General features: G+C 33.8%; 1 protein-coding gene across 13 annotated transcripts in view; it reads left to right on the top strand.

Moving 5' to 3' along the window:
* Window positions 1-12,215, top strand: part of PICALM (phosphatidylinositol binding clathrin assembly protein) — a 101,745-nt gene that overhangs the window by 51,045 nt on the left and 38,485 nt on the right. For all 13 annotated transcript variants that reach the window (XM_028126766.2, XM_028126774.2, XM_028126781.2 and 10 more), the window contains exons 6-11: window positions 920-1,031; window positions 2,922-3,028; window positions 5,689-5,730; window positions 7,725-7,810; window positions 9,832-9,955; window positions 10,206-10,342. In XM_028126766.2, the coding sequence (XP_027982567.1) occupies window positions 920-1,031; window positions 2,922-3,028; window positions 5,689-5,730; window positions 7,725-7,810; window positions 9,832-9,955; window positions 10,206-10,342 (608 nt within the window). The remainder of the gene's footprint in view (window positions 1-919; window positions 1,032-2,921; window positions 3,029-5,688; window positions 5,731-7,724; window positions 7,811-9,831; window positions 9,956-10,205; window positions 10,343-12,215) is intronic.

The following is a 12,215-nucleotide window of genomic DNA, read 5'->3' as shown; positions in this document are numbered from 1 at the left end:
AGTAATTTAGCTTGGTTTTGATCATTTTGGTACCTCCTAGTCTGGTGCTGGAGAAAGGATAGTTCTAGTCTAATTCGATTATTATATTTTAATTTACCTGATAAGGGAAGTCTTTTCAACATGTTATGTGAATTGTCTGTCATTTGCTTTATTATTAGGATTCTCTACAATGGAAATCAACCTTGTTAGAGATTTTACAAGTATTTACCAGTTTGTTGTTTACTGTTCAACTTTGTGCTTATGTTTTTATATGCCTAAAAAACAAGTTAATTGGTTCATTCTTTTGATTCATTTCTTGAGATAAAACTAAAGGTATTTCTAGTATTCTTTTTTTAAATAATTTTTTATTGTTATGTTAATCACCATACATTACATCATTAGTTTTTGATGTGGTATTTCTAGTATTCTTGATAGACAAATAGGTGCTATTTTTTTTGTTACGTCATAATTCAGTAATAGTAATATTCTTTATGTGTGAGGGACTGTGCTATTTACAATCAGTATATTAATTCTCCCAGTAATCATATGAAATAGAAATAGTCTCATAGCCATTTTGAAGGTATTTGTTTATAATATTGGAAAAAGGTGTATTTTAAAAAAAAACGTTTCTTCTACCTAGCTTAGCTTTGTATCTTGGTGATTGCCTAGGAATTTCAGAAGTTAAAGGATATTTTTGTTCTTTGTGACTTATTTCTGAATTAAATTGAATGTTATATAGAATTTTTGTTTGCTTGTGCCTTTTACATTAATCTGAACTCTTTGACAGATTTTTGTACTATTTGGATGTAACTCTGCAAGAAATAAATGTCTTTTTCTCTAATACACTTAAATATTTGAATTTACAGTATTTTAATTTGAAGGAGGTTTTTGTCATTTAATACATAAGATTAGCTCATCTTTTTTTCTAATTTTTCCCCAGGTTAATAGTAATGAACTAACAAATGGGGTAATAAATGCTGCCTTCATGCTCCTGTTCAAAGACGCCATTAGGCTGTTTGCAGCATACAACGAAGGAATTATTAACCTGTTGGGTAAATATTGCTGTGGTTTGTCGATTGTTGTTGCTGTTTTTTAAGATTTTATTTATTTATTTGAGAGAGAGAGATTGAGAAAGCACAGCCAGGAGTAGGAACAGAGGGAGAGGGAGAAGCAGACTCCCCACTGAGCAGGGAGCCCAATGCAGGGCTCGATCCCAGGACCCCAGGATTATGACCTGAGCTGAAGGCAGACGCTTAACGACTGAGCCACCCACGCCCCCCAATATTGCCGTAGTTTAATAACATTTTATTTTTTTATCTTGTGTTCTATTGATAAATAATATTGTCTGAGTTGTTACTTAGGGCTGCCTAACCACTCATTGGGATATTCATTGATTATAACAATTTATTTGGAGAAAAGATTTTGATACCTGATTATGTTAAGTAATTAAATACTTATTTTTACAACTAGAATGTTCAGCTGGATGAACTTTGTTTTATTTATTTATTTTTAAGATTTACTTATTTATTTTAGAGAGAGAGATTCATGCAAGCGGTGGGGAGGGGAAGAGGGAGAGAGACAAAGAATCCCCAAGCAGATTTCCCACTGAGTAGGGAGCCCTATGCTGGACTTGATCCCAGGACCCTGTGATCATGACCTGGACCAAAACCAAGAGCCAGCTGCTCAACCAACTCAGCCACCTAGGTACCCTTAGATGAACTTTGATTTTTAGATATATCTGTGATTTTTCTTCCTATCAGTTTTATTATTTTTAGGAATATAAAAATCCCCTTAAAATTAAGTTGGAGTTTTTTTCTCTGCCAGAAGAATCTTACTTCCTCAAAATTTACTCAATAAAGAATTTTAATTATAAAATAGTTAATTGTTCTAAGCCTAATTTTAAAATTGATAATTATTTTAAATGTATTAAACATTTATTTTTTAGGATGCCTTTTACTTTTGACACATTTTAAGAATGTGTATATTCAGTATATATAGAATGCAGTTAATTTTGTCTAGAAATGATTATTTTTTTCCATGGGACTTGGATGGAGTAGATGTTAACAGTCTAAAGAGTACTTAAGTATCAAGTGTCAGATACCAAATGTGTTCACTCCATTGTGCTTGTTCTCCCTTCCCTCCCCATTTAAAAAATTTATTTAAACTTGCTTTCTATAGGCTTATTCACAAACTTATTTAGGAATGCCTTAATTTATGAAGATAGGGAAATTGGGCCTATTTTTTCACAAGTAAAAGGATAGAAGGTTTTTTCTATATAGTTTTGGAAGTCAGTCTTTTTTTTTTTTTTTAAGATTTTATTTATTTGACGGAGAGACAGCGAGAGAGGGAACACAAGCAGGGGGAGTGGGAGAGGGAGATGCAGGCTTCCTGCGGAGCAGGGAGCCCAGTGTGGGGCTCCATCCCAGGACCCTGAGATCATGACCTGAGCCGAAGGCAGACGCTTAACGACTGAGCCACCCAGGCGCCCCTGGAAGTCAGTCTTAACACCGTTGGTATAAATGAAGCTCTTTATTTAGTTAACAAGTTTAAATGAGCTTTCCAAGTGACATTTGGACATGGTAAAGTTGCCATCTTTGTTAATATGTTATTAGTAAGTTGGTGCTGTTTTAAATGGAGAAAAGTATAACATATGTTAACAAAAAACGCAAATTATATTTAGGGAATTCTGAGGGAAGAAATATTATAGAACAAACTAGGAATATGGGGGAAGTCAAATGATTTTTCTCTTTTAATATAATAGCATCTCTGTTTTAATTTGCTTTAAATGTCTAAACTAATTTAACACGGGTATTTTTCCTGTAGGGTGAATGTGTTCTCTGAGACACCTGTATGACCTCTTTGGAGCTATTACTTAATCCTTTTCCTTTTTGAGTGTTCTGTTTTGATGTGAATAAACGCATTTTTACATTTACTTTTGGCAGAAAAATATTTTGATATGAAAAAGAACCAGTGCAAAGAAGGTCTAGACATCTATAAGAAGTTCCTGACTAGGATGACAAGAATCTCAGAGTTTCTCAAAGTTGCAGAGGTAAACTGTCTTTAAGTTGACTGTCTCTTAACTTGCTTTTTTTGTCATTAAGTGTAGATTTTAAAGAAATAAGGCATTATCCAAATGAAAGAAACATCTTAAATATAATGAAGTATACATTCAGTCATATCCATATGCTGTATTGAATTCTTTGTTATGGTATGAATATGATGTGGTATTGAATAAGCTATATACCGTATATTTAATTCAATATTGAATATTGAAAGGTAATCTATTTTTAAATTGTTTATTTCTCGGGGAACCTGGGTGGCTCAGTCGTTAAGCGTCTGCCTTCGGCCCGGGTCATGATCCCAGGACCCAGAGAGCCCCACATCGGGCTCTCTGCTCAGCAGGGAGTCTGCTTCTCCCTCTCCCTCTGCCTGCCGCTCCCCCTGCTTGTGTTCTCTCTCTCTCTGTCAAAAATAAATAAAACTTAAAATAAATAAATAAATAAATAAATAAATTGTTTATTTTTCTACAAAATCAGGTAGGTGGCACATAATGGTGGCAGAGATTTTTATATTTGGCATTAGCCATGTATTTTAGCATATTTATCCTGTTATGTGGTAGAGAACATTCAGTGTGAGTGCAAATCTTTTTCCTCCAGTGAGATTTGCAGCTAGAGTCACATGGTTCATAGTGTTTTGTTCCCCTACAGAAGTGAATTTAGTGTGTTTATTGTTTATCATTGATCCTGAAAACTATGAATGTAGGTTCTAGGATAATTTTATAGATGTTTAAAATATAATTTTCTAGATTTCTAGAATAGCATTATACTACTTTACTTAAATTGTTCTTCTTTTTTTCATTATTCAGTCTAATGTAATAATGGTGAATATAATTTAAATTAGAAAATTTTCCTCAAAAGATTTTTTTTTCCTATAAGAAAGCATGGAATATTTTAAAACATGAGCCAACATTTTAATTTTTTAGTGAGCTCATTAGAATGATAAACTTTAAGATGATTTATAATAACATTTCTATATCAATCTATAGAAATTGTTCTTAGCCATCCACTGATAACCTCTCCTCATTTTCTCCCCATGACACCCAGAAAACGTGTGTTCTCTAGTGTGATTTTGATTCTGCAGTGGGGTGTTAGAAACTTGGGTGCTTATGTCCTGAGTTTGAACCCTGATTTCAGCTATAACAGCTTGGTACAGGTCCTTAATCTTGGCATCCCATGGTTTCCTCCTCTGTAAAAGTACTTGCAATAGTACTTACCTCACTGGGTTGTTGTAAAATTGTTTAGAACAGTACCTGACTTCTAGTTTGTGTCCTGAAGACATTTGCTATTATTTTTATTCTCCCCCACCTTGAGAAAGCACATACTGGAATGCAAATGAATGTCAATCTTGGTCTTTTAAGGATAATTATTATACATTTATATTTTCTAATGAAAAGAAAGTAATCTATAACCTTCAATTCAGAATCCAGCAGATGTCCTATTTTGAGAACTGTTCCTCTAAGTGATTTTCTTTTCTGTTTTGATGTGTGCAAAGGATTTTAACAGGTAGCTAAATGATGTTTGAAAAGCATAGTTCATTCATTCTGGCAAATAAAATAATTGAAGGATTTAATTAGTTAAGACAAAAATATTTTACTTTTAAGATGTTCAAACTGTTCGAAACATCTTATTGAAGAATTTATCTTTTGCCAGAAACCATAATACAAATAATAAAAAGCTAATAAAACCCTGCTTTAAAAAAAATAATTTTCTGTCATTGTCACAGAAGGCATTTATGTTGTGGTAATGCTTGCAGGCATTATCTTGCTTGCCCAGAGGCAGCTCTCAAAGAGTTTTTGTTTTCACTTTCTCTGCCCTCTGCCCATCACCAGTAGAGATGTCTTGCTAGGATAATTTTGGAAGATGACTAGGCTATAATTGATGAGTTATATCAAAGTAGTTAATCTGGAACTAGCAAGTTGGTGATTCTAGCTCTGTTACCATAGTGGTATTTCAGTCTATAGTAGATGGAGTAGGATAGAATAGGACGATGAGACCTTTGAAGAAAATAACTTTACATTAGCTATTTTATGAAGTCTACTGAAGATTATATTGGATTTAAAGTATCTCTCAAGGAGAAATCAATTTTTTTTCCATTTCTTTTGGGTCAGTCATACATTAAAACAAGAAGAAGGTAGTGTTTATACTGTTTCCAGTAAATTCTTTAAGTGTTTTAATTTGTTGACTTTTTCCTTTAGCCTCTTACGTTCTTTGCATTTGATAGTTGTAGTTATTGACTTAAATTTTAAGCCTTTATTTACCTCCAGTTCTTTTGGTCTGAGATGAAATACATGGCTAATGCCATATGATGTGAGAAATAAAATATTCTTTCATGAGACTGTCTTTGGGCTTGCAGATTGTGACAGCTTAGCTTACCTAGGTGCTCAGAAGATGTGGAGCTGGTAACTTAATAGTCTTATTGAATTTACCACCTCTAGTTCTCCTTTTATAACTTTCAGAGCTGTTAAAGAACATCTAAGCCCTTAGGAATATTGAGTGATACCTCTGGAGATTAAATATTCTTCTGATTTTAAAGATTTCTATCCAGAATATTGTTCACAATACTTGCCGTAAATTTCATTTTCTAAATTTTATTTTATTACTTCTTTATTATAATTTTGTTCATTAAATACAATGCTTCTGCTTCTTACAGCAAGTTGGAATTGACAGAGGTGATATACCAGACCTTTCACAGGTAAGTATATTGCATAATATCAATTCACTGTCTGCCTGTATTGCTAGGTGTGAATGGTACAAAGATGAATAATATGCAGCTCCTACTGTCAAGGAGATCAGTGTAATTTTTCTTGACAGATTTTAACATGATACATTGCTGACTGTTGTTCTAGCATTATGATCTCTTCATCTCTTATGTTGGTGGAGCTAGCCACTACTATACTATTCCTTTAGTTTATTTCCTTTAATCTCTCCAGTGCAAAGCCCAGTTTTAATGTAGGATTCTGTTGCATAGTAGTTTATCTAAACTTTCAGCTTAGATATACCTTAGACTCTGTGTTGGCTCCTGCTCTATATCAGATATGTGATCTTAGGCAAGATATTTACATTTCACTGTCTCAGGTTGTTCATTTGTAAAATGGATATAATACTAGTACCTTCCTCATAGACTCAGTAATTACATACAAGGTAGCTAGCATGTTGCCTGTTGTGCTGTAATAGCTTTTTAAATGTTAATCACTGTCAACAACATTCTCATCATCATCTCTGACAAGAGTTCTTGGAGTCTTAGACATTTTGTTGAGGTTAGGGAGTGGTGCACATGTATTCTCAGTTCAACATAGACGTTAATGTTATAATCTAATATTTTTGTCTTTAATTTGTTTTCTAGTGTATCTTTCTTGTACTAAGGTAAGGTCTTGTATATAGAGAAAATGCAGAATGAAGGAAACTGTTCAAGTCATTGGTAGATTTAGATACCTGTAATCCAGTAACTCTTTATCTCAAATCCTAAAGAATATTTGGGGCAAGTAAATGCCACTGATGGATTTGCTTCACTGAAAGATAGTGAACAATTCCTTGTCAGCTCACTTTGTTTCCTTTTGAAAGTAATTAGCTCTTCATATTAAGATTTGATACATAGCCTTTAAAGGCCAGTCTTTGTTTTTTAAAACAAAATTGAGCTAAATATCTATTTCAGTCAAATTTGATTAACTGTAGACATTTGTGTAATCAGCACACCATTCAATATATAGATCAGTTCCATCACCCCAGTTCTCAGATCCTCTTCTGGCCACTCCCTAGTCCTCTCCATAAATCAGTTTTGACTTCTAATAGCATAATTTTATTAGATCTTAAATGTAATATAAATGGAATCATCCAAGTGGTTTTCTTGTATCTGACTTCTTTTACTCATCATAGTGTTTTGAGCTCTATGTATTGAGTGTACCATTAATTCATTCCTCTTTATTGCTGAATAGTATTTCATTGTGTGACTTCACAGTTTTGTTTATCCATTTTCCAAATGATGGACTTTGGGATTATTTGTAGTTTTTTACTGTTGTAAATAAAGCTACTAAAAACATTCTTGAACAAGTCTTTTCTTGTGGAGATAGGTTTTTATGTCTTTTGGGTAGATAATTAGGAATGGAATTGGGTAGTTAAGCTAGGTGTATATTTAATTTCATAAAAAAAAATTCAGATCCTTTTTCAAGGCGGATGAATTTCGACCGACATTGTATAAGAGTTCCATTTGTTCCATATCTTCACCAGTGTTCGATGTTGCTAGTCGTGTATTTAACTTTAGCCATTCTAGTGGGTAAAAGATTGTATCACATTGATAATGTTTGTGCACTTGCAGTTACTCAGCAAGTATTTATCAATTACAGGGAACATTGCCCAACAATATGTCAAGCTTTTAGGAGTATGTTTTTATTAAAAATTCAAATAAGTTAAATATTAAAAAAATTAATTACTTGCAGGAACCTCTTAATGTTTTCATGTTTCCATAGTCTCAGTTTTTATATTTTTGGTTATGTTTATTAATACCCCTTACTCTAGGTCATGCTTATGTAATAAAAATAATAATGTTATTCTTTGGTAGCTAAAACTCCACTGCTAATTAGTTCATGAGGAATATACCTATTTTTGTTACTCTCATATGTTAGATGATACTTAATTTTTTTGACCAATGGCCTAATTATCATGAAAATTTTAATATTTGTACAATTTTAGGCTCCAAGCAGTCTTCTTGATGCCTTGGAACAACATTTAGCTTCCTTGGAAGGAAAGAAAATTAAAGATTCTACGGCTGCAAGCAGGTACATTATTCTTTGTAGGGCAAAGAGCAGGAGTGATGTTTCTGAGAGAGTTGATGAATCTAGCTTAAGTTCCAAGTTATTTGACTCCCCCTTATCTTGATTAATCATTTGTAATTAATAGCATCTACCTCATAGAGTTGCTGCCAAGGACTAAATGGGTTAATACATATAAATTCTTGGAATAGTTCCTGATCTTCAATAGATGTCAGCATCTCTTAAGATGATAACACTGACTACATGGTTTGTAATTATATTCATAATGTCAGTATTTCTCTCAAAGGTGATAGTGCGTTGGGGCACCTGGCTGGCTCAGTCAGAAGAGCATGCGACTCTTGATCTTGGGGTTGTGAGTTTGAGCCCTACATGGGGTGTAGAGATTACTGAAAATAAATAAAACTTAAGAAAAATGATAAATTTTAAAAATAAACTTTTTTAAAAAAGGTGATAATGCATTGGTTCATATGGTGTCTTATAATTATAAGATGCCCTTTTACAAATTTGATTAACCCCCACTATAGGCCAGTGAAATGTATGCAGTAGTAATTCTGGGACTCAAACCTATGATGTCTGACATAAAATTTCATCATCTTTCTCTAATGCCAATTCATGTGGTTGATTATTGACATACTTAAATCAATCTATTGGGCTTTGAGCTGATTTCCAAGACTAAAACCAGTTAACCTACCAAATTGAACATAGCACAGATCATCTCATATTGACTGTGTAACATGAGTTTTGTGTTGGGTAGTGACTTGAGTAATTCTCATGTTTTTTTACGACAATTTTCTCTTAATAGTATGAAAAAAATTTTGTGTAAAACATTTATAACGAGAACCTTCCTTCTCTGTAGACTTTTTGATTGTTTCAGAACTTTTTTTTGTGGCAATAAAATTTAAGTAATTTTTAAAGGAAAGTGTTATTACTGGATTTTAGTACTTTTTAATTCAAATTTGTTCGTTGAATTTTCTAGTAGGTTTTTAGAAGCATAAGCCAAATTATACGGCTCACTTACCTGAGAAAGTAATGAAAAATAAAGTCAAATAGTTCAGGTATATTGACTTAACCTCATACTTTATCATAAAATTTGCTGAGTTTCTTGCATTTCTATCACAACTATATTACTCTTCCCTTGTCTTCTGAGTTGTGTCTTTATAAAATTGATTTTACATAAAATTTGAATAGATTTGCCACTTGTATGCTTAGAGTAGAAACTAATGATGTTTGGTGTGTGATAAAAGGAAAATGAGTAAAGGTCACTGAGGAGTAGTTCTTCAGGTTAGAATTCTTTACTACATGTGTTTATGTTGCTTAGAATTAACATTTGGGAATTTAATGTTGTTGGGGTTTATGGTATGGATAAAATTTTGATATAAGGGAAAGGAGGTGACTTGCTGTGTATCTGCCAGAGAGAGATGATGCATTGTGCACGTGTGACATGTTTGAAAAGGAAATTCTAGCTTGGCAAAAGACTAGCAGATACAAAGGAGGTGCCAGGTGGACTAATGACTGAAATAAAATTGATTTTCCTTTGAAGGAACCTGTGGTCCTCTGGGAGCGCGACATTTTTGGGTGTTATTATAAGGGAAACATCTAGACACACATTACTTATTACTAGTACTCATATTTTAGTGTTCCTGTATTAGTACTGCCAAAACCTAGGCTGTAAATTAGCAGAGTAATTTCCTGTGAGAAACTCCATACATTTTACCCATCAAGCTTTTCCTGGGAGCACATGAGCTCTTTCCTAATTGCATTGGTTCCTTCCCTTGGGACTTGGAAGAAGCAGTGTCCCTCAAAGTTATTGTGAACCCTTTCCAAAGTCTAACAATTTAAAAAGCAGAGAATGTTTGTATAAATTAGCTAATTACTAATAATCCTGTGGGTAGAATAGTTCATCTAAAGTACTGATTTTTACTCCATAAGGTAAGTTCATAATTGTAGTGCTTATCCATGGCTGTGTTGCCAGACCATTTCATAACTAGTTTGCAAAAAGGCAAATTACCTTTGTCCAATTACTCTAGGGCGACAACACTTTCCAACGCAGTCTCTTCCCTGGCAAGCACTGGCCTGTCTCTAACCAAAGTGGATGAAAGGGAAAAGCAGGCAGCATTAGAGGAAGAACAGGCTCGTTTAAAAGCTTTAAAGGTAGGTGTTTGCATTCTCTGTATTGGGAAAAACAAGTACAGGTGTTCATCAAGTAATTGGGACCTCTAAATAACAGTATTTCAAATGGGGTGAGACTCAGTAGTCTGATTTTTCATCCTGACATTGAATGGTTGATGAAACAGGGAATACCTTTCTGCCATCAGAACAAAATTAGGTAATGCTTTTTTTCTGAAGCCTTAAAACACGTCTGCTTTCTGGATTCCTTAATGCTAGTTTCTTTTCTCCATAGGAACAGCGCCTAAAAGAACTTGCAAAGAAACCTCATACCTCTTTAACAACCGCAGCCTCTCCTGTGTCCACCTCAGCAGGGGGTATAATGACTGCACCAGCCATTGACATCTTTTCTACCCCTAGTTCTTCTAACAGGTGGGTGGAAGAGATAAAGATTACCTTTGAATACTTAGATCTAAAGACAGACTTCTCATAGAAATGTTACAGAACTTTTCAGATTTAGTTTATGATTTTGTATTCATAAATTCACACAAAGGAGGTGGTAATAGATGATGGTGATAGATAGATGGTGATAGTGGTATAATTAAGAGTTTATATTTTGCATTTTTAGGAAATGGAAGATGGCTGAATTACAAATTTATACTAATTGGAATGTAGTGGGCAGATGTTTCATTTATGTACATGGATATGTAATCTATTTCATAGTATTCTTTCATTGGATATTAAATTAAATGTCTTTCATATCTGTTCCCAGGTGTTAAACTCAGTGATCTGGAACATAGTAAGAGTTTAGTTGCCAGGTTTCTGTGGCATTGAAGCCTACCAGCCCAACTTCAGTATTCTTGTTGCGTAAAGCTACTTAACAATGGAAATTAATATTTCCAGGCAAATTAGGATAATTGACTTTTTCTAAATTTGTCCTTTCTTTTACCTCAGAGTGGTTTAAAGTCTCAGTTTGGAAGTCAGATTCTGGTTTGAATCTTGGTTGTTATTTCTTTTCTTTTCTTCCATCTTTTTTTTTTTTTTTTAAACTTGTTTCCAAATAAGATGTATGGTACAAGTCAGTGGTTCTCAATCTTTAGTAAGCATCAGAATCACCTGGAGAGTTTCTGAAGCCACAGATTTTTGAGTCTCACCGTCAGAATTTCTGATTCAGTAGGTATAGGGTAAGGCCCAAGATTTTTCATTTGCAGCAGACTCCCCAGTGGCTAGTATAGGCTTTAGCACAGTGCTTAATTAGCACAAGGTAAATGCTCCACAGAGAGGGTTTTCTTTGATTTTGTTGTTGCTGTTTATTTTATTAACTCATTCTTAAAAGGTCTTCCCTCCCACCTACTGAGTCCTCTCATAGCTCAGTGTAACTTTTTTTTTTTTTTTTTTTTTTAAGATTTTACTCATTTATTTGACAGAGAGAGACACAGCGATGAGAGAGGGAACACAAGCAGAGGGAGTGGGAGAGGGAGAAGCAGGCTTCCCGCAGAGCGGGGAGCCCGACGCGGGGCTCGATCCCAGGACCCTGGGACCATGACCTGAGCCGAAGGCAGACGCTTAACGACTGAGCCACCCAGGCGCCCCGCTCAGTGTAACTTTTACTTAGTTGTTACCTCTTCCCTAAAGACAGAGTCTGTCTTAGGAGAGGTAAATGGAAAAGATGTTGAATGTTTGAGAATTAAATTATTAAAGAAGTAATTTGACTATGTTCTATTTCACTTAATACACTCAAAGTTTTTACCTTTTTAATTGTAATTGAGGGCAGATCTTACAGCCTGTTTTAGAATGCTTATTGCCTATTCTGTTTTTTTTTTCCTCAAGGTACTAAATGCATTTGTATTTTTACTTATCTATCAAAACTATTTTTTACGTCTTAAAAGACATTTTGTTTTTGAGTAAGTTAAAAATAATCTGTGCTATAGTACACATAATGCTTTAATTCATGGAAACTCTAGGATTTTTTTTTTGAGTTGTTATTCCTTAATCACATAACAGTCTTAACATATCCTGTAAATAGTGCCCCCTGAAGTGTGGAATAGGGTAGCTCTGTTGTAAGTTTATATCATATATGCATGTATAATTTTTTCCTGTATTGTTGGTATATTTGGATATTGAAGCAATAGAATTGAAGTTAACAGGTATCTTACTTTGCTAGGGGTATTACTATTACAAATGTAATTGAAGTTCTTTGAAGATTAAAAGTAAGAAAACAAATTTCCTTACAAAAATTAAAATTGCCAGGATGTTTCGTATTTCAGAATCATGTTGTTTAGGTTCATTTCAGTAAGGAAATCAG

The sequence above is a fragment of the Eumetopias jubatus genome, unplaced genomic scaffold (assembly GCF_037043125.1).
Source record: "Eumetopias jubatus isolate StellerSeaLion01/CBP00866 unplaced genomic scaffold, mEumJub1_p1.0 scaffold_13, whole genome shotgun sequence".
In the NCBI taxonomy this organism is placed as follows: domain Eukaryota; kingdom Metazoa; phylum Chordata; class Mammalia; order Carnivora; family Otariidae; genus Eumetopias; species Eumetopias jubatus.
This window is presented reverse-complemented; position numbering and strand designations above follow the sequence as displayed.